Source organism: Molothrus aeneus, chromosome 5 (genome assembly GCF_037042795.1).
Source record: "Molothrus aeneus isolate 106 chromosome 5, BPBGC_Maene_1.0, whole genome shotgun sequence".
Classification (NCBI taxonomy): Eukaryota; Metazoa; Chordata; class Aves; order Passeriformes; family Icteridae; genus Molothrus; species Molothrus aeneus.
This window is the reverse complement of record NC_089650.1, coordinates 34122056-34149637: the sequence shown is the minus strand read 5'-3', so window position 1 is coordinate 34149637 and position 27582 is coordinate 34122056. Positions and strand designations below refer to the sequence as shown.

Here is a 27582-nt window from a genome sequence, read left to right as displayed (position 1 = left end):
AGATTTTTTCTCCCTAGCTAGAAATTCAAACTCTCACACTTGTTTCAGAAATATGTTTTCAGACTACATAGAGCAGGTTGTAGTACCTGTTGCAGAAAAATTTGAAACATTGTCCTGTAAAAACTTTGAAAGAATAAAGAATTAATTTTTGAGAGAAACATACTTTTTGAAGTCACTGAATCTGAAACTGTTTCACTCTGGGACTAATCTGAAAAAAGAACACTGTTAAATATTTCAATGAGGATCTTAACTATAAAAATCAGTATTTTATTGACACAAACAATATTTTATGTGTAAAAAATAAGGACAGATTTGTTTTAATCCTATTCTGTTCTGTTAGTTTTTAAACATATTTTGCATAATTTCCAATATGCAAATTTCTCTCCCATTTGGTACCAGACAAAAATTTTTGTTCTTAAAATTTTAAGGACATCACTTAGGGTACCTTAGCATTTTTTTCTAGACAAAGCTATTCACACCAGCTTTGAAATACCTCAAGCTGTTTTCATTATACATATGCTAGCAATGCAAAATACTTCTTGCATGAAATAATTGAAAATTATGTGTGGTGATCATCAAGATTCTTTGTTTCATGCTTCTGGTAGAATAATTAACAGCAGATCTGTCACCAGAAAGTGATACAGAGATCTATGTAATGTGGCCTTTTATTCTCTCTCTCCCTTCAGAGAGGTCTGGCTTCACAGTGAGACCAGTTGCTGGATACCTGTCTCCCCGTGACTTTTTAGCTGGCTTAGCCTACAGAGTGTTTCACTGCACGCAGTACATCCGGCACGGCTCAGATCCCCTCTACACACCCGAACCGTAAGTGCTGCCTTTGCTCTAGCACTGACAAAATATACTCACCAGCTTCTTAAAGGAACCAACTGAATCTGGCAAGATTGAAAAGAGGTACCTTTCTACAAAATGTGAAATTCTTCTTACACTGTTGATGACAAAATCCTTCACACCGGCGAGCCAGAATTTAATTCAAAGACTTTTTTGTTGACTTTTTACAAGGGTCTTAAATAATGGGGTTATTTATATATTGAAATTAAATTTCAGTGGAAAATTGAATTTTCACCTAAAAATTTTTAAAAAGTGTCTACAATTAAATTTTCTGCTGGACAGCTAGAAAGAAATAGTGAAAAAAACCCCCAAACCCTGAATATTTTGAAAAAAACCCTGCTTTCAGAATTTTAATTTGATCTTCTGTGTTCCCATTTTTATTTCTTTGGAGGAGGTTGCACAGCTGAAATTCATTTCTCTCCCATAACACAACACAAGCAAGCACTTGTGTTGTGTTATGGGAGAGAAATGAGCACTATTCTCATTTAGAGAATAGTGGAGCACTATTCTCTTATCAAGAGAGAATATTAGATACGTAACAGGGAAATTATGACAGAAATAAGAAACACTTTAATTATGACTTTTATGGGACAGCATTGCAGCTTTTCCAAAACAGAACATTGCAAGTTAGTATGAAATATTTTGGTATATGGTCTTTTGATTAAAAGTGGGGAGAAAGAAGATCAAAGAGATTGTGGTTTTTGTCTTGTGTTATATATGTTGTATTCTGTGCAGTACTAGCAGAACAGTACCTGTCATTTAGATAATATGGAGGTAGTTTTACCAAAGGTATCTTCTGATCCTGTAACCACAGGAGTGACATTTTTTGCAGTGAATCAGTCATCAGGCAGTTAGCATGAGATTGTAGCTGTGATTTAATCTGCTTGGACCACTTGTTTGATTTTTTCCAAATTTACACAAGGGATTAATACATATATATTCAGCTCCAGTCCTGTAAACATTTGGACTCATGCCTAAGTTTGATTTCATGAATTGACTGCCAAAACATGGAGTAATATTTTGGAATATAAAAGGTTTAATGGCACTGCATACTAAGCTGTATCTAAAAATGTGGTAGCTTTATTCTGGCAGGAGTCACCAGATGGTGCTGTTAGACACTTCTCTATCTTTCTCCTCAGCATCTGAACGCAGCGAAGTACTTGCCTTGCTGAAATGCTCTGAGGCTAGCTTTGTGTGCGTGTTTCTTTTGGAAAGGAGCTGGTGATCCCTGAAGGAATTCAGTCACCTCTATAACCTCTGTAATTAGAACTTAAATCTCTTAAATTTGTAGGAAAATTGATAGAATGGAAAATTTTGAGAGGAGGGCTTGGATGGAAGGAAGGGCTGAACTTCTTCAGGTCTATTAAAAAATATCTGTAGATATTTAAAAAAAAATATGATGCAAGGGAAGTACCAGGCTTTGCATCACTGATTTCCTCTCCTGTGGGAAGCCAGTGTTTCAGGCTGCAGCATGTACCAGTGTTCAGCAAAAGAATGATGACATTTATTAACTTAGTACAAACTAGAAGAACATTCTCATCTACTGATAAGAGATTTAGGTACATAACTCCAACAGGATAAAGGCAATAACATCTTCTAGGAAGCAATTACATGTGTCTGTGGTTTTCCTGATGTTCTCTGGTTCATTGATTTGTGTATTTGAGAGCCCTGCAATTTTCAGGATGCTGCTTACACTCAGAATTATGCAGTGGATCATAGCTGATCCTTAGTAGTAATGGCAGCTGCTTCTTGGGTAGCCTTTCTGGTCATACTGGCTGGAAAGCTGCTGAGTAATAATAACAGTTGAATTAGAATGAAGATTTTTATTCCTTATTTGGGCTGAACTTAAAAATACAGGTTATAGTCTTAACCTACTGGTTCACATTAGTTGAGTAATGTATACTGACTACCAGGAACTCCATTGGAAAATTTTGACAATCCCTTTTAAAATGTGTTTACGTTTCTTTACATAACATAGAACACATAGTGTTACCAGAAGTGTAGAGTGAAAGCCTAGTGCTTTTTTAAGTCAATGGCAAAACTAAATTGACTTGAGTGGGGACAGCTCTTCATCTTCTGCAGTAGCTGCAATTCCCTGAGATCTCTTGGTTGATATATGGGGCCATAATGAGGTTTGCTGCAGGTCCTGGCTGGTGAATGTTGCATTTCAATGATATAAACCAGGTAAAAAGGCTCCCTTTGACTTCAGTGGGCTTTCTGTCAGATTTAACACCCGGGCTACAGAGCTAGATACAAATTAGAGAGTTCATTTGGTTTGATCTGTATCACTACCATATGCATTTTAAAACATATTTCTTCCTGATTTTAATTATGTTTCTACTACATTCACAGAGCTATGTAGATTTCTTCTGCTTTACTAACTAATTTACTTCAAGAAAAATCTTTTGCTGTGAAAAGTGCATTACAAAAATCTTATTTTCTCTGAGCAATGTGTGTGAATAAATTAAAGGAACTTAATTATTTTCAGAATAAGACAAAATAAAAGAATCAGCCTTGGTAGTTAAGCAAAGAATTATATTGTTTAGGCTATCTATAAAGGGCCAGACTGGCAGGGAAGTCTAAAAGACTCCAATGACAGTCCCAAATACTGGTTCATGTTTCTGCCTGAGAGATTTTGTGGTTTTGGGTTTTTTTTGTTCATATTCTTTTTGCTTTAAGCTCCCCTCTTTGTAACTACACATTCAAAATACTACTTTGCATAGCTTTAATGGAAGAATCTACAAACTAAAGGCATGAGAGAAATATCTTCTGCCTCCTCATTCTTTTCCCCTTGCCAAGAGAGACAAGTTAATGGGATTAGGCTTTGTCTGTTCTCATTTTGTCTGCAAGAGTGGACATAACAAAGGTCGTGTGTCCCAGTGCAGAACTGGGAATAAGTCATCTTTGCTTATTTCTTTCTGGGGCTTGTGGCTTCAGCACAGGAAAATAGAGAGGTAGGCACTAGCTCAGGTGTCACTAGTAGTGGTGTTGCTGTAGAAACCTGCCTGCAGATGAGTGTGCTTACCTGGAGCCAGGAACTTGGAGCCAGCTTCATTGTTTGCTTCTGCTTGAACTACTGATACAAAGCTAAATATAGCTGAACTGGTGGAGTGTAGCACAGATGCTCAGCAATTAGTGTCAGCCTGCTTGGTGGAAGTAAGAACTGGTGTGTTGGGCTTCCACAGAATGGGCTTTGTGACCCATTTTTTTGTTGGAAGTTGATGGTTGGAGAAATAAGGTTCCTCCGGTGAATTGCTTGGTGCTGGGAAGTGGTGTGTCTGTCAGACTGCAAACTACATTTCCCAGCTGTCCTTTGCATTGTTAGTGAGCTAAATCTTGTAGGAGAAAAAAAAATTGTTGTGATTGGAATGGAATTAATTAAAGAATTAATTAATTAGCTCTGATGGTTATCCAGTCAAGTGATGCAAACAACCAACTTCTATTTACAACTATCCACCTACACATTATCGGTTCAGACTTCTTGGTGACAATACTGAGTAAGAAGATTTTAAATTATATAGAGGGTTGTTTTTCTGTTCATGATTTATCTGAAATGTCATATTCTGTGACTTTTCAAACAAAAATAGTTTATAAAAGACAAATTGGATGATTTTCGGTAGAAGGCAGAAAACTTGATGTTTTCTCCCTGCCTTTAAAGCATTTGTTTACAGCTTAGGATAAAAAAAAAAGAAAAAAAGAGGTATGTCTTGAAAGAGACAAAAGCAAAGGAAATGTCAGATTGGATTTTTAAAGTGAACTTTACTACCAAGTCCATTATTTCCTGTGAACAAATGCAGCAAAACTTTCAAAATTGTTTGAAAGCTTTTGTAGATGATGCATGTGCACTTCCGTTAGCAGTTTTTTGTACACTTATGTCTGCACTTTGTCATGACTAACAATGCACTTACAGATGTGAACAGCTGTTCTTTTTGAAATGACTTGGATTCTCTGCTTTTTCTGAAATCTGCTTGCTGAAAAGTAGACTGCATAACAGAAGTACCCAGTAATTGCAGTAGGATTTCATGATTAAATGAGAAATTAGGCACACAGAAACCTTTGTAAATATACTGCCCCATATTTCTGGGGGCAAGTGGCAAAATGTTTGATGTGGAGTGCTACCAATTACAGAAAGAAGAATGGACAAAAGGAAGAGGGAATGTGTTGGATTTTGATTTATGTGGACAGAAAAGCTGAAAACTGTACTTGTGGGACAGCTGGCTTTCCTGTGCGTGGTTCAGTCTTCATGTCACCAAGTCTGAAAGATTGTAGTGATCAGGCTCTTCCACTCAATCTGGAAATGATGAGGAAATCACAGAACAGCTGGGGTTAAATGATGTATAATCTAGTAACAGAAGCAAATGTGTGTGTTTCTACCTACACATAGAAACTGCATACACAGGGAAGAACTACACTGTAGAAACCATGTTTCATTGTAAGGTAGGAGTCAGACCCCTGTAAAATGCCTTATGTTAAATTAATTATGGAATTATTATGGTATTAATTTCTGTAATGACTCTCTTTTTATTTCCATTCCCTTAGGGATACATGCCATGAACTCTTGGGACATGTACCTCTACTTGCTGATCCCAAATTTGCACAGTTTTCACAAGAGATAGGACTTGCTTCACTGGGAGCATCTGATGAAGATGTTCAGAAATTAGCCACTGTGAGTCAAAATCTTTTTGTGCCATGCTCTCTCATCTCTCCTCCTTTTTAGCTGATGAACTGATTTGCATTGTCATATTAGAGCTGACTACATTTTCAAGTTCCAGATGACTGTGGTTTGACAATCACAGATCTTTAGGTGTTTTTCCACTGTTTTTAAGAAGACCAAAGCTGATCACACTAAGTAATCCGTTTCAATAGTTTTTTTCTGCTTTAAGGTTCTGGAAATGAGTAAGAAAGGTAAACTTGGAAAAAAACCAAAATGTAAAACATTTTGATGTGTGCTCTGATCTCTAGACTGTTAGCTCCTCCACAGGTGGCCACTTTGGCTCTTGGCACTGATATTTCTTTACTCACTGTTCAGTTTTGCAGCTCTTAATTGTATTCCAGTGTGTGATGGATTTTAAGATGACATTGCATCCTTGCCTGCTGCTCCCCTTGGAGAATATGTAGTTACTGAGCCAAGGTTGTGCAGCAGTAGATCTAGATCAAGACCAATTGCCTCAGCCAGCAGCTGGGAGATGGATTCTCTTTTGCATCAAATGAGCCACAAGCCAGCAGACAGTGTGAGCTGTCTGTGTGTTAAAGCTGTTAGGTGCTGCTGAGACTGGGGCCTTCATGACCTTTGTGAGAGGAACCCTGTCAAGCTGGGTTGACTCTCTGCCCCCGAGCACCTGTCAGCCCTTCTCTGTTGCCATATTCCAGTAACTGGGATGCAACTCTTTGCATTGTGACATGGATTAGTGACCACTGGTCTTTATCACTTGCTTTGTTCAGTTGTTTTGACTTACTGTATATTTCCTTTGGTGGTTCCTGTTAAAATGAATGTGGCAAGTAGTTTAAAGAATGACATTGGATTAAAACCTCCATATTTATAATGCTCCACATTTAAACATTTTATCTTCTGAAAAATTCTGTGAGTTTGAGCAGGGGAATTGGTTACTTTAAAATCTTGCGGCATACTGCTCCTCTTCTACACAAGTACAGTGGGGATTTAAAGGCTTGGAAAGAATTGTTGGATATGGAGTCAAATTAGGTCCAATTAAACTGCAGAAGTTTTGGTGTGCAGTCTTAGCAGTGGCTTGCAGTCCTATCTGCTAAAAAAGGCGTTTGTACCCCTTTGTTTGATTTGAATCCTGTTTGATATGAATCTTCTCGGTCCTTCCAGAAGAAGCCACTAAATTTAATCAAACTGTGTTCAGTCCTTAGTTAGACAGGCTCTGTGTCTTGATCGTGGCCAACTCCTCTCATATGATTCCGTGTGTGTTCCTTTTTTTTCTAATGGATGTCTGTGGAGAAGACACTGTTGTTTGTATGGAGGAATCATGGAAGCTGAGTGCATATTTCCACATATACTTGGGTGGGACTTAGTACGAAACTGACCCACCTTGCCATAACATGCAGTCTCAGGAGAAACTACCTAACTGGCTGTCCCTGTAAGTATTTTGAGGAAAGTGGTATGCCCAAATATTTCAGCCCAAAATCACCTCTGATGACATGGGCCTGTTGCAGTGGAAAATGTTGGTACTGGCCTGTTTGGGTAGAGATATTAATATAAAGTGGCCTCTGAATATTATATAAATGCTTGTACTCCTCCCCCTCACAGAAGTTCCCAGTTATGACTGACTGTGTCATCTGAACAATGAGCTGCTCCTGAATCATAAAGCAAAAAATAAAAGAAGACAGCTGAATCACTTTCCCTTATCACACTGAGAATCTGATATCTGAGTCAAAGCTGATTTCTCCCCCCATGCTGGAAATAGCTCTTTCAGGTGGAAGAAACATTTAGAAAGAGTTTGGTAGTGGTTTTTTTTGTAGGAGCACAATGTGCTCCCCTGGGGCAGATGCTTGACAAATACGGAGAAGTTACTTGGCCTAAAATGTGCGATGTAAACAGCCAACTTGAGAGCTGGTAGAAAGAATACCTCTCAGTGGTGAGGGTGAGGAGGCCAAGAAATTCATTCAGCTGGGCACCAAATGTCACCTGAGGTGCCATTGACTAACTTTTGCAGCATTCAGTCCCATTTCCATCCGAGGTAAAAATCAGAAGCAGCAAGCTGAGAAATGCCAGCCAAGAGTCTTAACACAGAAAAGCATTGCAGGTTCCAGAGAGGCAACTTCAAAGTAAATAGAGAAACGAATGGAGAGAGAGTATGCATATTAATGAGCTTGAATCAATATGCCCAAAGCAAGCTTGCCATTAACCTGACCTGTTTCAAAAGATAGTGACATTAAGTGCTCAGCCATTACAGGGAGAACAATTGCATTAGGAAGAGAGGAAAACACCTCTTAGGAATTCAGACCAGAAAGAGAAGAATTATTACAGGTGATTTCATAATCTTTTGCTCCATTCTGCTCTCAAAAAGACACTGTGTATCAGCTTTGATAGATCTGCTCTTTGTGCCCTGCCATGAGCTGCAAAGGAAATGTCTGATGTTTTTGTCCCTGCAGGGCTGACACACTGGATGTAGAGCAAGCTGGAGCCTGGTGCCTGGGCAGACTAAAAGTGTTTTGTAAATTGCAATTAGTCTGTGCAGCCCCATCGAGGGTAGGAATTAAATGGGAGAGCATTGCAGGGGCCCTGGTGCTGGCCAGCTGGAGGGAGAAGAGTGGCTGCAGGGGAAGAGAGCTAAAAAGGCAGTGTGCAAGTCCCCTTCATCCTCTTGGGGTCTTGTAGTCAGATGTGGGAAAGAATAAAGGAATTGTTTCTGCTTTGTCATGAGAGTGGAATACTGAAAGAGCTGAAAGACTGTCTTTGTAGCAGTTTGTTGAGAGATTCCATTTTCATTTACAATCTTTTAGGAGAGTAAGAAAGAGGAAAGACACAGGCAAAAAAAGGCGATGGAAATTATGTTACTGAAACAAAGCAAAATATTTGCACCAGCCACTTCTTTTCATGGGGTGTGGTATGATGCAGTCCCTGGTTGAGGAAATACAATATTGGCCATACACGTCTTGGTTCTAATTATTATCATCATTGTTATTCATATCTTGTCCTGTTCTGACTGATTTTCTGAAACTACTTTTGAGCTGATTTTTCAGCATGTCTGGTCTTTCTATTTTCACATAGTACAGAAATAAAAAAGGCTGTCTTTTCTGCTTACCTATCAAACCATAAACTGTAGAAAGGACTTGACATGAGGTGTTTCAACTAATTTATATAGTATATCATTTACAACATTTAACAGCACATAACATAAGATTTTTTTCAGGAAAATTATACCAAAAAATGCATCTAGATTTACATTTCAGTGTTAACTTGTAATTTGTGGACTTGGGAGCTGTCTTTGTAAATCTGCAAGTTGCTAAGCAGGAGCCTGCCTGTCTTGTTAATGGCAGAAATCACTCCTGACTCCTGCTAATTTGTTTCGACACAGCTCAGGTTGCTCCTTCAAGATGCAGTATGTATAGGATGTCCTTGTGCAGGTGAAATTCCGTGGGTGGCATTTCAGAAAAGGGGTTAGCAGAGTGTCTTTTTCATGCGGTTCATCACCAAATCTTTCCGCCTAAGAATTTGGTCATTAGGGCCTAATTAGGTGCACTAAGTTTTTTCCCAGTCATTTCTCACTGGAAGTTACATTTAAACATTCAGTTCTTTAGAACTGTAAAACTTCCACTTTTTCATCTTTCTTGATAATATTTGATCTTGTATTTTAACAGCATGGGACAGTAGAAATCAAGACATTTCTTTAGTTCTGCCTGTCCTTTACATGGAGAACCACAAAAATTGCTTTTAAATTTGAAGGAATTTTATGTGATGAGATCTTGTAAATGTATTTCAGGCTTGTTATGAATCTAAAAATTTTACCTTGTGTGGATGGTGACTGAGGACAACAGTTCATTTTTAAAGTTAAATTTAATTTATCAGTGTATGTATCACAAAAAAAATTGTTTTAAAATTATATACTGGCTTAAAAACAGCATACAGAACCACCTCTCTGGGTTGTGGTAATTCTTGTGACTTTACCTGCCTGTCTTCCCTCAGAATTTTCTGATCTTGTTGACATCATTCAAGTCCTTTTCCCACACTGATGATCTGACACATAATTCAGAACAATTCTCCATTATGTTTGCTGAGGAGATAACCAGAATGGAAGAAACGGGAGCATTTCAGATAAAGGCTGAATAGCATTTGGTAATTTAGGGAAGACTCAGCATTCGTGGTCTCACTAGATAGAATAGCCTCTTGTCTTCACAAATAAGAGATTAGATTTCCCATAGGGGCTATTTAGTACTGCTAGACTGAAAGTACATTTTGTGAACTGGCTTGCTGTCTTCCACCATGGATGAGCAAATGGAGCTGAGAGGAAAATTTGAGATTTCGAACATTTCCACTGTACATCTAAAAAATCAAGACCACCTGTGTGTTTCTCATTTGTAGTTGTGAAATGATTCATAGGGAACTAACCTTCATTGTAATTCTGTGACCAGTTATCCCTATTCTGACATATAAAAATAGTTATGCATTGGCCAACTGAAACCTGGTGTAGTAACTCAGAAGCTATGGCAGTCACTGAGCATATTGAAATTTAACATTCAAATCTTTGCTTAATCTTTTTTCTGTATCCCAGTTGCATGCCCTGTATGTGTGACAGATGCCAAGAGTGGGCACAGTGAGTACCTTAAATCCAGTGATGGCACAATGGAGTTTCTTGCAAAAGTGTTACTTCCAGCCATACCTGTACTTAGTGAATAAAGGAGCAGAAGAGTGGCTGGGATTGAATACAACTTAAAACTGCTTGAGTAAATTTTGATGTGCTTACAGGAGACATATAAAGTTACTCTGATTTGGGCTGCATGTCACTTAAGGGAGATGAATCAATTCCCAGGGTAAAAGCTAGGACAATAAAGCTGAAGTCAGGTATGATAGATTACATGTAGACAGACATTGTCCTATTATGCTATGATCTGTACTGTTCATCAGTAGGTGGCCTGGACAATGTTTCTGACTTCAACCAGGCAAAACCACCTGTATGAAGATGCATTTGGAAATCACCCAAGTGTGAAACCTGAAACTTTAACAAGGAGCAGAAGCAGATGAAATTTTGTGGCTTTCTCGACCATTATAAAGTCACACAGGTGTGTTTGAATCAGGAGTAAAGGATAACTTATTAATGAATTACTTTGTTTGGTGAGGTGCTGCTGGTCTCACTGACTGCTGCTCTAAAACCATCCCATAATTTGTGGGCTCGCTCTGAAAAATGTTCTAAAGGGATTAATACAAAGTAATGGTCTCCACTTTTAAGGGTTTGTTTCAGCAATGCTTTTCAATAAAGTAGCTGAAGCACTGAATTGAAGTCCTTCCTACATTATGCATAATCAAAAAGGTGAGCAGAGAAGATAGTACATATGTCACAAAAGAGGACTAAGGGAAAAAAAAAACAACTGTAGATCCCAGGGTTCAATATTTAATATTTTAGAGTACTGCAGTGGTCTTCTGGAGTGCATTTTTACAGTCACTCTGTCAGACATTTGTGGCCCAAGAAGAAAAATATCAGCAGAGATACTTAACTAGCTTTAAACTAGCACTCCAGATTGAAGACTTCCATTACTGGAATTGGGAGCTAATGCTCAAAATTTTCTTCAGGATCTGTGGCAGTCTGCTAAGGCCTTTTTTCTGGGTATGGAGAGTCTGTTTCCAGGTTTGTGTCTGTAGGAATTGCTGTGCTGGTAAGGGCCATGGCTGGTGACTTGTGCCCATCATAAATAGCTGCTTAGGGGAGATAAAAGAACAGGATGAGCACATCTGACTATTTTCCTATGTTTTCCAAGATTCTCACTAATCAGGAACTTGAAGAGCTCTTGTTCTCACAAATGTGGCTTCTATGTATCTAATTATCTTCAAAGGATTTCTGTCCAGAGACAGCTGTTTATGTTTGAGGACACACACATTTTCAGTACCATTTGCAGTAACTTTGTCAATGAGCTCTATGGCTCTACTGGTGAACTGTCTGGTGAGCTGTCTCATTTTGTTGCTTTTAACCTGATTCCTACTAGGTTTTTTGTATATGAAGAGAGAATGATCAAATCATCCCTGGAGCTTTTCTATATGCCATCATGACTACAGAACACATTTTCTTGCTTAGGTCTCTCTTTTCCTGGGTAAGAAATCAACTGTTTGTTTAGTCACTCCTCATGCTATTCAGGATATTATTCCTCCCCTGAATCCTTTCCAGCTGGAACTGGAAAAGGAAAAGGATACATCAGTCACTAGAGTTTTTTGATTAGGAGTAGCACTGTGGAGTCAAGTCACTTTTGGATGTGCTTGCTGTAGAAGTGGGGACCTTTTGTATGATAGGAAGGCTGGACCTGGTGTTGCAGAGCTGACACAAGTTGTTGCTTAGGGATGAAAGAAATAGGCTGGATGCAGAAGGAAAGTAGGATTCAGTGGATCCATCTTGCATCACTGTACAAGGATAGGAGTCCCTCCAGTACGTGATCAGAAAGGGGTAGGTCAACATAGGATGTGTTACTCTTGGAAAGAAACATCTCGTGCTTTATACTGAGTCCCTCAAAGCTGAGAAGATGAAAGAGGGCTCACTTGTTGTTACAAGGATGCTCAGTTGGTCAAGTCAGGAACCTTTTTCTTGAAAGGATCTCATGTTGCCCTGACAGACAAAGTTTTGTGCTCACAAATAACTAGAAACAGTGTTGTTCTGTAAAGTACTAATAAATATGTATCCTTGGGCCCAGCCCTGTAATGAGGAAGCTAGATGCAAGAGAGAGCTGATTTGACTTAATTGGGAGCAGGGAAGAAATTAGAAACTTTACTGTAGAAATAATATAGTTCATTTTAGACAGGATGTGATTTATGAAGATCAAGCCCTAAGCAGTTAGAAACGCTAAAGATAAAGGCTCTATTAAAATAACAAATTGCAGCCAGAGACTGGGTTTGCTTTTATTTCTTGTAGCATTTTGTTTCCAAAAGTGGTTAGATCATAATCTGTGAGGTTACTGATCTGCAAATGCAAATTTTCATGCACACAAGTAATACATTTTGACATAGAGGTTAACAAGAGAATGGTGCAAATTTCACACAGTACTGGCTTGCTAATTACGTTTGTTTATTTTCAGAAGCAACTTCATTTTCATTAAGAAATTGCAGATTCTGCAATAGTAATCTTTGCCAGTAGTTCAATAGCTCACACTCTGAACATTTGCTCTGCTACAGTAGTAATGAAAGTGAGCCTGAAAAATAGCTTAGAAAAAATGCTGGAATTTAGGAGTGCATGCATGTGGCAAGCATCTTCCAATTCAGTGTTGGATCCAGTTGAGAAAGGCTGAGGAATGGTTGAAAGGAGTCTATGAATTTTGATAAGATTTTTTGCATATTTGTTTTCTCTTTTGACCTAGAGTTGATAATGTATTAGCAAAAAGATATAAAATGTCTTTTATAGAACATATGTAACCGGAAAAAAGGAAGTATCCAGCATAAGCTTCCAGTGAGCAACAATAAGACAAACATTTTGGGTAACAACTACTAACAAATCAATCATAAGCTACAGGAATAAAGGTTTAAATATCAGGGGGGAAAGGAGCAATAAAGGAAATGTTTGGAATATATTGCTGCTGCTGTTCCTGACTGTCCCTGTGCTTTCACCATTATGCAGAAGGAAAGCGAGAATTCTGGGCTCTGTGTAGGCATTGTTCACACTGTAACACATTATTTCAGTCATTTGTACAAGACATGGACATCCTCTAGCAGCAGCACACCGGTATATGGGGAAGTAAAGGAGCTCAGCGTGTGGCAGCTCCTTTCAGCCATGTCTAGGTCTTGCTTAGGACTGAGGGAATGTCTGTGCTGTGGGTGCAGCATTGGCATGTGGCTTTACCCATGCTTTCCATTGAGCCAGAGCTGCTGAGGAGTGCTGGGCAAAAATAGCTTTGGTGATTGCAGGGAGGGTTCTCTTGGGAGCAGCTCCCTGAATGCAGCTGTCTGGTTACCTGGCTGGGACCCACAGTGGTGTTGGGATGGGCCAGCTCCAGGTTCCCTTAGCTCAGGGATCTGTGCATCCTGTGCATTGTGCTGTGCAACCATGGCTGCTGCCCTGCATACCCAACCCTCATTTCAAGGGTCAGTGGCCCCATCAGGAGAAGGGAGCCGGGAGATTCTGCACTCAGGTAGAAACCAAAACAGTTATGTGTAATCATAGAGCAAAAGTATCACAGAATGTGGTGGGTTGGGAGGGACCACAATGGATCGTCTGGTCCAACCTTCCTGCTCAAGAGGGGTCATCCTGGATCACATTGCACAAAGTTGTGTTCCAGATGGTTTTTGAATGTGTCCCATGGAGGGAGACTCCATGACCTCTCTAGGCCATGTGGTTCTGTGCATGGTTACTCCCACAGTAAAGTTCTTCCTCATATTCAGGTGGAAATTCCTGTGCATCAGTTTCTGCCCATTGCCTCTTCTCCTTTGCTGGGCACCACTGAGAAGAGCCTGGAAACCTCCTCTTGACACCCTGCCTTCAGATACTGACAGACATTGATGAGGTCCCATCTCAGCCATTTCCTTTCAAGGCTGAACAGGCCCAGCTCCCTCAGTCTCTCCTCATAACAGAGATGCTCTTGAGCCCCTGAGTTATCTTCATAGCCTTTGCTGAACTTGCTCCAGGAACTCCATCTCTCTCTTATGCTGGGAACCCAAAACTGGACTCAGCACTCCAGATGCTGCCTCACTGATGTCCTCAAACAATTTTTTTTATTTTCTGGGATATTTCAGTAAGTAATTTTGCTTCCAAAAGGACATTCATACATGTAGCTATTATACATAACCCAAATAGTACCATATGGAAGGAGTCTTAAACTACATACCTGTACAGAGCTGAACAGATGCCAACTTAATGTTCACAACCACAGGACTGGACATACCTCACGTGTTCAATCTAATTATATCACCCAGCGTGTTTGAGTGCTTTCTTTGTGTGCACAGATTAAAGCATGGAAGTAAGACAAAATACTTCTGGCATCCGTAACTATGCCAAGGGCTTTATTCCTTAATGCTGCAACTTCCAAAGCGGCTCTTATGCCTGTCGTCACCTTTCTATCAAATGGCATCAAAGTGCTGGATGGAATATGGTCCCATAAATTTTTAATTGAGATACTTTTGGGTGATCTACCAAAATAATTTTGCAAGTATATCTTAATTTTATATTTATAAGTCCAATGTTGCTGCTACAGAGGGCCGAGGGGCAAGTTTGCCATTGCTTTCAATAAGCTAGGTCCGTGAGCTAAATGCTAACCTCATTTCCACATGCACTATCTCTTAGAAGATGTAGAGTTGTACACATGCAAATGAAAGTAGAATTTGCTGCTGTAAAATTAATTTTTATCATTTACTTTCCTAAACATCTTATTTAGAAATCAGGGTTTCTGTGAGGATTGAATTGATTCTGCAGGACACATGATTTTGCAGTTGTGTCTCTTCCTTTGTCCAAACTTGTGTGGCACAGCATGCAACAAATTCTGTTAGCTATTTTTTAGAGCTAGCAGGCCTTCTGAGCTTATTGCATAAAGGTTTTTGCTTTATTTGTGGATGATTTTTGAAAGTTAAAGCAAGTATTCTAAACCTGAATGCATTGTTGAAGCCAAAGACAAGGTTACAGAGAAGGGCCTTGTGACTGTCAATTTTGGTTGTTTTGGTTTGATTCCAGCTGTGGCTGAAATCGTTGCAGTGCAAGGTAAACAGAATTTCAACATGGTGGTGCCCTTTCAGGCACCTTTCAACAACCCCTGCACTGTCTTATTCTCTTAATGTGCTTTTGCATCAGACATAGCATTAGTTTAGACTGAAGAACCTTGTTGTCAGCTGTAAGTTTTATATATTTTTTACCTTATAGACATTCACAAAGATGGCATCTACTAATAGGACTAGATAAAGCAGTTTGAGCTCAGTGCTTTTTCAAGACATGCTCAAAAGAGTAGGTACTCACAGATTATGATTTTTTTCCCTGTAAAGTGTACTACTCTTCTTTTTTCCCTAGAGATTTTTGCTCCCTACCTTGAATCAGTGGGCTGTAATTGTAATAATTATATAGTTTGACTACATAAAAGTAGCTAAAATTATGGTTTAACAAGACATTTTACATCTCTCAAATGTAAACACCTTTATAGGATTAATTTTTCATCTTTGAATAAGCGTATTAGCTTATATACAGATATATACTATATATCTGCAATTAATTTAGGACCAATAAAAGCACAGAATTCTTGCATATCCATGGGAATCTGATCACTAGTGACAATTTTGGAGTGATCTTCACATTTGGTAAGTCACTTCCAGACCAAAAATTACCGTAAATTACTTTGACTTTGGTACAGTGAATAGCCACAACCTCTCTCTCTGCTCACAGATATTTGCTCAATATATTTTTTCCAACTTGCTGAATATATGTTCATGTGATTTGCTTTGTGTTTACACACTGATGGCAAGTAAGTCAGTGGTGACTCAGTTGACTACTCTGTGGTTATGATAGATTCATTTTATATGCCCTCACTGCTGAAAATCAGAGTTCTGCAAGAAGGTGCTCAACTATACTTGAAAAAGATTTTGTTTGGGGCTGTGAAAAACATCTTCAATTTGGATATATTTTTAGTAGCAAAATTAATAGATTAGGATTATTAGGATGTATTCTGAAGTTACTTAAAAAAATTAAAATTTAGTACAAAATATTGGGTAATTTCTTATCCTAAATTTATATCCCCTGCAAAGACATATAAATCTTCTAGGTTCAGTGGAGTTATGCCTCTTTGTGCAAAACCTGAAATTGTCAGATTATGTAATAAACACAAACATATATAGGGATATGTGTATATATATGTGCAATATTTTTGTATAACTTTGATCTCAACTTCCTAAAACCTTCATATGTTTACAATATGAAATAGTTACCATCTTAATCTCAAATGTTTGATCTAATATCAAAAAGCATGTGATGTGTTGTAAAAAAACAAAGTAAAATCCAGTACCATAAGAGCAGAAGTGACTGTGATCTTTAGCATTTAGTGGACAGTAGGCTGTCAGTACTTCTTATGGTCTTCCTTATGGTTAGGTGCGTACAGCAAAATTAGATACAAGACTGTAATGTTGATTTAACAGATCTCTTTTTGCAGCTTGTCATCAGTTTTACAGGTCAGATACATTACCAGATGGAATGTAAACCTAAAAAACAATTGTTATAGTTCAAGTGAATTCATTGATCAAGTGAATTCATTTGACTGAATATAATTTTCTTTCTGGAATTTAAGAAGCCAAATGCCATATTTATTCTTTATTTATGACAGAATAAAATCTAGTGAAGACTAAGGCCTCAACTCAGGAAGGCTCTTAAGCACATACATATAAGTAAATTAATTTTAACTCAAGACAACTCAAGTATGTTTCAGACTTTAAAGTGATATCAGCTTGAGCTTAAAACTTAGTGCTCTGAACTACATCTTAGAGATCTTCAGATGCTCCTAGACAGTCAGACCAACTGCCTTGCAGGATTCTGTTTTAAGGCATCTCATTTATTTCTGAAGGTTTCAAAAACCTCTGTAGGTTACTATCAGCACCTTTGATGACTAAAAATGATCTTGCTTGTCTGTTCCTAACTGGCCATTCCTGTGAACTGCTTGTGTACCCAGACAAAGAACAAAATCCCAAATTTTTTTGCAAAGATTCCTTACTGCTGAACATGACATTTAAATTACGTAGCAGCAACAATACACGTTATCTGAGATAATATTCAAAGTAGGTGGTTCTAAAGAAGTGGGATGGGCAAGTGAATATGGTATGATTGTTATTGCTGAAGTGCCTGTTTGCAACTATACTATTTGTACTGAATATCTGTATATTTTACAGTGCTATTTCTTTACGATTGAATTTGGCCTTTGCAAGCAAGAAGGACAACTGCGTGCTTATGGGGCAGGACTTCTGTCTTCTATTGGAGAGTTAAAGGTATGTACCCTTAAAGCATAGTAAAATTTTTATCTTAACAAAAAAAATAGGTGGATATAAATATATTGACTTTCAAATAACAGTTAAAATTCTCAAGATAAAAAGCTTGTATTTAAAATACAGTATTGACCTAAAAGCTTTGTTTGAAATATCAGCTGGCACTTGAAGCATGAAATGGACTTGTAAGGCCCAAAGTACCAAAGCAACTATAAACTAAAAAAGTGATTTCTGTTTGAATTTTCATTTCTTGTCAAAGGGGGCTCAAGGGTTCTAGCAGGTAAGAGTGCCTTGGGCTCTAAAAGCTTTGTTTGGATGAGGAGCACGTATTTTTAATACTCACAAAAAAGTGCTAGAAATCAGACATGATTCTGTTCTAAGTAATCCAGTGTACCTGAGTGGATTCATTATTGATATGAAAAGAACAACATTCATTAAAGTCCTGATATGATTAATCATATTTAAAATTAAGGAATGCATATGAACTCACATTGAACTTGCCTGTGTCACAATATAGAGCCCTATTCTTTTAAGGATGAAAGTGTTTAAACTTGCATGGTGTGAGTAGTTGAAGTGGATAATTTATTGCTTCTTTTAATGCCTAGAAAACATGGGGAATGGGCAAAAGGTATTTTGTCACAGTTGTAGTATTCTGGGACATAATGCATCTCTCAGCAAGGGGGAAGGGAAGGATAAAGAGAGGGGTGAGTACCACCTTCAGAGACCCAAATGAAGTCTTGATGGCTTTGCAGGTAAACATTTGGACTTAGAAAGCACATATGGAAGAGTATTGAAAACTATTTTGCAGCATTGTTTATTTGAGTTTCCACATCTTCCCACCCTCCAGGGCTGGCTTTCAGTGAGCTACTTGGCAGTTTAATAGAAGTATCTCAGTCTCTTTCTGCTATTTGTTTTACCTGTAACTGTGAATATTTGGGGTGAAGCTCATTAGTAAAACTGCTGTGCTTCCAGTAGTAAAAAATGTTGAAGAAATTTACCTTCTCTAGTGCTTTTTCTTTGATTGCATTAGAGTTGCTCTCAGTTCTGTGCATACTCCAGCCACAGAAACATTGTGTATCTGCCTGGCAATATTTTATACTCACAGTGCAAAGTTGTTTGAATTAAAAGAGATGAAGATGCCTCACTTGTTTTCCTTTGGCTCAGCAACATTCAGTGCTAAGCCCCAAATTCTGCAGGATTCTCTAAAGAATCAGACCTTTTATTTAAACTAACAGTTAAAGTTGCAAGGTGATGACCCTGAAAATACCTACCATATCATTTCCAAAATCTAAGGGCATAAAAAAGAAGAAATGAATAGTCAAGAACATAATAAATCTTCTACCATCAATGTCATAAACAAATGCATTATTCTTGTCAAGTGTGCATATTTGGTACCACATATTTGTGACCCTAAATCTGGGTTCTTTGCTCAGCAGTAAACTCAGAGTATAAACGCAAAAAATAATCATTTTGAAAAGCAATGTTAAAAGCTAAATAATCTGCACATTAATGGACTATATTGATCTGCTGCAGTGTTATGGCCAGATATATATCATAATAATTTTGCTCTAAGTCAATAATATTATATACTTCTCTGTTACACTGCATATATATTTTGTAGATATGATGCCAGAAGGGACTACTAGATCATCTGATTTGACCTCTTGTGTATCATAAGATACTAAATTTCACCAGATCTTGCATATACTGATCTTAAGTTAGAAATTTCAGTTACTGATAAACTAAGCACTTTTGTGCTGTGGGAACAGAACAGCACCATACCAAAAGTAGACATAGTCTCCATGAAGGGACTGATAAGGTGAAAAATATTCAAAAGTCTGTGGAAGTATGCTCCAGGGTAGAAAAGAAGGTAAAAGTTAAGGAAAAAAATGTAAAAAACTACTAAGTTTTCTGATAAAATGACCATGGGAGAAGCCATTTCTGGACCACAATCTTGGCATGAATGTCCTTCTTGTCAGCAAAATATTATCAGGGAGGTGCTTAGGAAGGAGAATGTCTGGGCACACATGAAGGAGAATGTCTGGGCACACATGACTTTGGTGCACAGCCTTGCATCAAGCCATTGTCACTTTCTCCTGTTTTTTGAGAAAACAATCTCCCTCCTAGCTTCTACTAAGAGGGCAATTTTCTTCCTTGACCTGAAGGAAGGTCATGCTAATAGACTGTTGTTGAGATCCTGATTGTAACTGAAATCCTTATTGATGGCAGCAATTGCTCTGAAAATGATGAGAACAATGCTGTTTATTTCAGCGTTGGTGAGCGGGGATGAATAGGAGACTCAGTTTGCATGGCCATGACATGTCCCTGTCATGTGTGCAACACTCGTACTTCTCACAGGTGTCAGAGTGAAGACATCCTTTCAGAAATAAGTCTGCCACACTTCCGATGGGAATGGCTGTGGCCCATAGAAGCTCGAATACTTATGTATCCCTGCCACTAGGAAGGCAGATCTTGAAATGTTGAGTTTTGCTAACTTGAGTTTAGAGTCATAGACTACTTTAGGTTGGAAAAGTTCTCTAAGACGATCAAGTCCAATTGTTAACCCAGCACTGCCAAATATGCCACTAGGTTATGCCCTCAAGTGCCTTATCCACACATCATTTAAATACTTCCAGGGATGGTAACTGAACCACTTTCCTGGGCAGCCTACTCCAATGTTTGGCAACCATTTTGGTGAAGAAATGTTTCTTAATGTCCCATCTAAACCTCCCCTGGCACAACTTGAAGACATTTCCACTTCTCCTGTCACTTTTCACTTGGGACAAGAGACCAACCCCCACCTGGCTACAATCTCCTTGTAGGTAACTATAGAGAGTGACAAGGTCTCCCCTGAGATCCCTTTTCTCTAGGATAAACAAACCCAGTTCTCTCAGCTGCTCCTCTTCATTGTGCTCCAGACCCTTCCCTAGCTCCACTACCCTTCTCTGGACACTCTCCAGAGCCTCAATGTCTTTCTTTGAGTGAGAGGCCCAAAACTGGACAAGGACTTGAGGTATGGCCTCACCAGTGCTGAGAGTCACTGCCCTGGTCCTGCTGGCCACACCATTGCAGATACAGACCGGGATGCCATTGGCCTTCTTGGCCACTCGGGCACACTGCTGGTGCATGTTCAGCTGTTGACTAGCACCTTCATGTCCTTTTCTGATGTGCCGCTTTCCAGCCACTCCTTGCTGCTTGGGCTTGATGGCACCCAAGTGCAGAACCTGGCACTTGGGCTTGTTGAACCTCAACAACTGGCCTCAGTCCATTGATCCATCCTGTCCAGATCCTCTGCAGAGCCTTCCTGCTCCCCATCAGAACAATGCTCCTGCCCAAATTGGTGTTCTCAGCAAATTTACTGAGGGTACCCTTGAGACTGCACAGGCATTTTTTATTAATGTGCTTTGTGAGCAAGAAGAAAAGCCTTTCTCCAACTTCTGTCCCTATCAGCTCTCTTTTCAATGCAGCAGTATGCACAAGAAATAAAATGGTGGTCAATTTTATGTATAATTTGTATAAATTTCTAGAAGTACATGAGTCTATTTGCAGGGCAGAAATGGCAAGCAATATTTGGGCTGTTTGGAAGACTGAATGGCTTGTTCAGTCATCCCTGTTTCTGTATTACACTGCTCCACTTCACAAATCTGGTCAACAGTTCTAGTAACAAATGACTGTAAAAGCTAGAGAAATGTGTGCACCAGCCTATCACTATAGGATTCCCTTGAAATCTTTTTCCCCACTCAGTATTTAGACCTAAAATTTCAGATAATGAAAAATGCATCTCCTTATGTCCATGCTATGAAAGCATCAAGTAGAAAAAAAATTAAAAGCAACAAAATAACGAGAAAGAGAAGATTAAAAATGAAGCCTGGGGGGAATAGAATAATACAGTAAGTAGTTATAAAATGTTCTGCCTAATATAGTCAGGTTAACTCTAGCTAACACTATTACACAGTATGTATTTGGGGCTTGGAGATAAGGCGGAAATAATGTACATTTCAATTATTAAAACTGTTTCTAAAAAGCAGTTCAAATGTCTTTGGAAACTTTAATCCATTTAATTTGTGTGATGCTCTCTTGAACTCTTTCATTAAAGGAGTCTCCTATCAACTTCAGTTGGCTGTAGATCAAGTCATACATCCCTGTTGTATGCTTCTATACTGAACAGAGAGGTAGACTTAAAATCTCTCTATAAATATTTAAAGTCAAGTACAGTATCCAATTGTATTTTTTAATGATAATGTAAGAAGTGCCAGCATTAGACTTCATAAAAAAATATTAAAATGCAAATTTTGGCTCTGTTTACTGAAGAGGATGAAGAAAACAACTCCTGGATCCCAGGTGTTAATTTTAAGAATCTTTAAATAGAGAGATTTTCCATATTTTTCTAGAATTTCTATAAAATTACACAATTGAACAAAATTTTCTGGTAATACAGGACACTGTCAGATTCACAACACATTTTGTAGATAAGCAGGAAAACATTTAAGAGCAGGTTTTTCAAGACTCTATGTACTCCGCCTGGGAAAACAAGGTGATAAAATCAGCACTGGCACTCACACAGCTTCTCACCTGTGTTCCTATTCTGCCCTCCTGTACTTCTCAGACAGTGCAGTATTTATAACTCATCTCAAGTTTTCCCCTTGCTAGCTGAAGATTTTACTTTTTTGGGTTTTGTTTCATTTATTTTCTTTCTCAAACCTGAAAAGCTCTCAGTTGTATTATTGCAATCCATTTTTATACTCAAAGGAGGAATTACAAGACCAAACTCTTTTTTCATGTGTCAGTGATAGTGGTCACTTAGGCAATGATTCACAGTTGTGCAGTGTAAATGCCTGGTGCCATCTGACATGCCCTAGTATTTCTGACCAGCCGCCACCGCAGAAATGTGTAAAAGGCTTCTTTAGATCCTGTGCTCTATCTTCCATTCTCTGTACAATACATCAGACAGCCTAGGCCTTAGACACCTATTGTTAGGCACCTCAATCACTCATTGAACCTTTCATCTGGCAGGAAGTGGAAGCATTTCTTTATTGTTATGCTTATTTTCAGTACACATGATTGTCTACTTCTTAAGCTGTCTGATACTGCTGCTTTTCCTGAGAATCAGTGATTCATGTCAAAGTTTCACTCCAAATTTTTATTTCTTGAACTGAAGAAGACTCACCAATAGTATTACTAGCATTACCAGTACAGTCTGTATGAATGGGCTGTTAGAGACAGTTATCACAGATCCATAATGTGGTGAGATGCCCTATTTTACCAAAAGCTATTTTCCATGAGTGCTAGCCCTAACATCTCATTGGAGGTGGATAACACAGAGGTTTCTCATGGAGAAATACATATTGGGTACTTACTCATTTGAGTTCACTAAAGAACTGAATGTCCAACAAAACCATAAGTGAATAACATGTATTTAAAAAACACAGGCTGGAAGCTGAAAGCTTTTGGACTCACCAGAATTTTTTTTTTTTTTTTGTTAAGATTATGTACTTCAAAATGTTGAGATTGCCAACGTCCAGCATTTTACAGTGCTGTAAAGTTTCTGATAAACGCTCTGGTCAGCTTTGAGTCGGTGTCTTGACCATTCTATTCACATGAGATAATGGTCTCTCTGAAGGTTTGTCTGTAGGCTCGTTTCAATTGCTGATCTCTGGTGTTGCTGGTGTCAGCATATCACCTCAATAGCAGATGTTACAGATGCCAGGCTGTGCAATTTGAAAACGCCATCTAGACTTGCAAAGATGGAAACATTGCTTTGGTAGCCATGACAATTCCTACTTGATCTAAGAGCCAAAAGAATTTGGAGGGGAGACAGGGATCTCAGGTGGGGGTAAATTCACCAGAATTTACACCTTTTATTTCCAAACTGTAATCCTAAGAATAATTGATCTGTTGTCACCTAATTTTGAAGGCATGTCTGAATATTTTACCCTTGGTTTCCAGGGTGCACATGTGCTGCTGTCCTCATGTTCCACTCTCTGAAGAGTTGCTTTGTGAAACAGCAGCTTTGTTCATGTATAACTAAACTGGGATCCAGAAAGAATCAGTCATTTCATATGGATAATCTGAGGAGAATAACTAGAAAGGCTTGCTAAAGGGATATCTCCTGTGCTGGCATCAGCCTTTCCTTCTCTTTAAAGTTTCTCCTTTTATAAAATTAGGGTTCAGTGAACTAGAAGAGTTGTTCACAATGTTGGAGCCACAGGCTGGATCTCTTCTTGATGCTGATAACTTCAGTCCCAAGGACTAGGCCTGGCCCATCAGAGGCCATTAGTAAGTAGAGAAGTTAACAGCATCCCCCTTTCTGTTGACCCTTTCACAGTACAGGAAAGAATCCATGAGCCAGAAGTAGTCAGTTCCTATGGAATCATGGCCTGTATCATCATTTTCATTCTCTGCAAGGAATCAACCTCACTCAGTCCAGTCAGAGTTTTGAAACTTTGTGCTTTAGACATCTGAGCCACCAAGTCTCACCTGGAAGCACAAAGCACCTTAAGAGGAGATTTTTATCTATAGATACCCTCCCAGGGAATCTATTATCATTCCAAGTGAGAAAAGGCAAATTCATTTTGAGAGAAGGAAGTGAATGCCTTAATTTATAAGCATTCAACCATGCCATGGTTCTGCAAAGAAAAAGCGACAACAGGGATATAGAGAGGGGCCTAATAAGATGAGCTTGTTCTTGCAGCCCTTTTAGAAGAGGATGATGGTTGAGAGACCATTGTTTATATTTGTTTCAAACCTGTTTAACTGATGGCTGGCTAGAAACAGCAAACCTTGTGAGAAGGAAAATATACATGTACTAAAGAAAGTTAATTCCCTGACATTTTAAGATTCCGTGCATTAATTTTTCATGTATTTATTTTTGGAGAGAGAGGAGGTGGGAGGAAGAGGCTCTTGTTCCAGTTTTCTGTCCTGCTATGTGGAGACTTCAGGTTGAGAGTTAGTGTGATATTTTCAGAGCCTTTCACAGGGATTTAGGAATGAGTATAAGCAAGAGCAAGGATAAAAGTTGTGAATACCTTAAGGTTAATACTTTACTTCACTATAAAGATGGAAAGTTTCCATGCAGATGGAAAGTAAAGAAATCGGAGGCACCTTCGGACCTCAGGGATCTGCTTCCTCCCTGTCATTTCTTTATGCTTTTCATTCATATTTTCACTCTATATAGGTATCAGGGGACTAAAGAAGGTTGAAAGGTGACCTAAATATGCTCTGCTTTCTTACTTTATACTTCTGTAACAGAGGACTGAGAATGAAAATATGTGTGCTCTAGAAGATAAGATAGATGCAAAAGCCAACCCAAGTATTCAAGTTGAAAGGGGAGTGACAAAACATTTTCCTGGAAAATGTCTCAGTACCTGATTTTCAGTTCTGAACCTCTCTTTTCTAATGACTTGTGAAAGTCATATAAAGAGAAAGGCTGATCAGAAATCTCTGCTCTGTGTAGCATTTGCCTTATCTGCCCAATGTCTCTTGTACTTATCTATATCTGTTTAGTAATTTTTTCTTTGCAGTACTATGTGAAGCATTATTGCTCAGGTTGTGTGGCAGAAGAGTAATGTATTTCATTGTCTTGCAATACATTGCCATTATTGAATGGGTTTTCAGATATGTAGTTTCACTTTTGCTGTCAGGAAAATACAATATGGTTTTAACTTGAAAATGTAAAGTACAGATTACATAAATGGTTTAGTCAGACCCAATTTACCCACCAAGATGAAGATGAATTCTGCTAGTTAAATGAGATTTTGGGGACAATATATGTTTGTCATTGTATAGATAATTTTTCAAGAATGGTTATTTGATGATTTTTCTTTTTCCATCTGAACATTTACATCTGTATATGTTTATGGCAGTTGCATTTCTAACACCCTCTTTATTATTTTATTATTAAGGTGAAAAACCATCTCCCATAGTAGGAGCCTGTTAAATAACAAATTCTGTTGACTGTTCAAACAGAAAAAACACTATATGTAAAACAAGATGAGCTACCAATTAGTGGGAAACATACAGAACAGCGATATAAAAGCTGTATATATGAGCAGCTGATATAGATACACAGCATAATCAAAATCCAGTTTAACAGATCCTGTGGTGTATTTTACAGCATGCTCTCTCTGACAAGGCCAATGTGAAAACATTCGATCCAAAGACAACCTGTTTGCAAGAATGCCTTATCACTACTTTCCAGGAAGTTTACTTTGTTTCAGAGAGTTTTGAAGAGGCCAAAGAAAAGATGAGGTAAATTATTTTCCCTGACTCAAAAATCTAATTTTCTCTTCTTTAGTGGCTGGGAAAAAAAAAGGAAGTTAATTTTCTTTTTTTCCTTTCAGGGACTTCGCCAAATCAATCAATCGTCCCTTCTCTGTGTATTTCAATCCATACACGCAAAGCATTGAGATTCTGAAGGATACCAGGAGTATAGAAAATGTTGTCCAGGACCTTCGCAGTGATCTAAACACTGTATGTGATGCTTTAAGCAAAATGAACAGATATTTAGGGATTTGATATGTTTGGCACTGTGATTTTCTGTCAGTTGCTCTTTCTGTAGCCAGTTACATGAGATGGCTAATTTATCAGAGCCATCAGTTTTCCCTTTACAGCTTGGCCTGTGGCTTGCATTATTGTGTAGCTCTGTCTAACTGTAATGTGCAGACAAACCAAGGCAATGCTAATTTGTAAATGAAACATGGAATGTGGCAGAATGTAATCATCAATTCTTCAGCACAATGTCATGTACAAGTATACCATTAAAAAACTTTCCTGGCAACAGTTTGGTTTCCATAAAATGATTCACTTCAATGTTTAAGAAATGGTGTTGCTGATTTCATTAGGCCTGACTTTATTTCTTCATTATCCCTTCCCTTCCATAAGAATCCAGAAAAAAAATTGTTTGCCACATTTTAATTTTCTTTGTAAGAAAACAGTATTTCTTTCTGTAACGGTAAAGACACTCTTGTGTCCATATATCTGTTACAGAACTTAGTGTCTCTCGTGACAGAACAATACAATTTATATACCAGTAGCTATCAGAGATCAGGAAGGTTATGTATTGGTACTAAGTGGTCTGTGAAGATTATACATAATGAGAACCCACAAGTGACAAATGTTCAATGTGACTGAGCAATTGCAACACACTAAAAAAAGAAACCTCTGACAGTTCATGTAGAAAGGTAGTTGTAGTTCACATGTGTTACCTGTGACAGTCCTGAGAGTGCTTCCTCTGAGATTGCTATCTGGAAATAAGAGATTAAGCACTTGTTTTAATGTCACTGTTACATGTGAATCCAAAGTCCTTCTACATCCTTGTATGTCTTCTGCATTCCCTTGTGTCTTGAACTTAACTCCTCTTGTGTTTCAGGCATAGTTTGCCTTTCCTCATTATTCTACACTCAACCTTGATTTGGCCATGCTTGACTGGGTCTACACTGTGCCAGTATCAGAACATATAAAAGGGTGAATAAGGAAGTTGTTACTTAATTATGGCTGAGATGATTTTCAGTTACTAGAGTATTTGTGGAGTGATTAAATCATAGGAACACCCAAGCTGCCTTGCTTGTATCAGATGGATGCAGGTAATGCCTGACTTAATAAACTCTAAGCTGGCAAGCTCTGACAGAAGTACAAGCTCTGTCTGGGGAGCACAGTGCAGAAATATTTGAGCCGGCTCTTATCTGGAAGTAATAATTATGCATGTCTTTCCTTTATCTGGGTTATTCTATTCTCCTATTAGCCAAGATAATGGAGAGTTGACTATATTGCGTGGACCCTTCTTAATGGAAACCACATGGCTTATTGCAGATCATGTCAATAAGGGTGAAAGTGTCAGAGCTTGTCTACATATATGGAAAATAGGTAACTATTGAAGCTGCTCTCCCAGCTGAAAGAGTCGTGCAGAGACTCTTAAATATTGCTAGCAATTTCAGCATTAAAAAGGCACCACTTGATAGTACCAGCATATCCTTAAATAAGAGGCAAGCTATAAGGATAATTTTCACAGGGATGTCTGCCACCTCCTCAAAGATAACTGTGAGATAACAGAAAAGGCTTTTTTCTGTGGATGGTCCCTGCTGCATTCTAATGCTGCTGTTAATAGGGTGTGGAAAAATCTACTTTTAGATTCAACTGTG

At 38.4% G+C, this 27582-nt stretch overlaps 1 protein-coding gene across 1 annotated transcript in view; it reads left to right on the top strand.

The window, feature by feature from the left end:
- Positions 1-26224, top strand: part of TPH2 (tryptophan hydroxylase 2) — a 42123-nt gene extending 15899 nt beyond the window's left edge. The window contains exons 7-11 of the mRNA XM_066550027.1: positions 687-822; positions 5386-5512; positions 17354-17449; positions 25560-25693; positions 25786-26224. Coding sequence (XP_066406124.1) covers positions 687-822; positions 5386-5512; positions 17354-17449; positions 25560-25693; positions 25786-25960 — 668 coding nt within the window. The 3' untranslated portion in view covers positions 25961-26224. The remainder of the gene's footprint in view (positions 1-686; positions 823-5385; positions 5513-17353; positions 17450-25559; positions 25694-25785) is intronic.
- The last annotated feature ends 1358 nt before the right edge of the window (positions 26225-27582 follow it).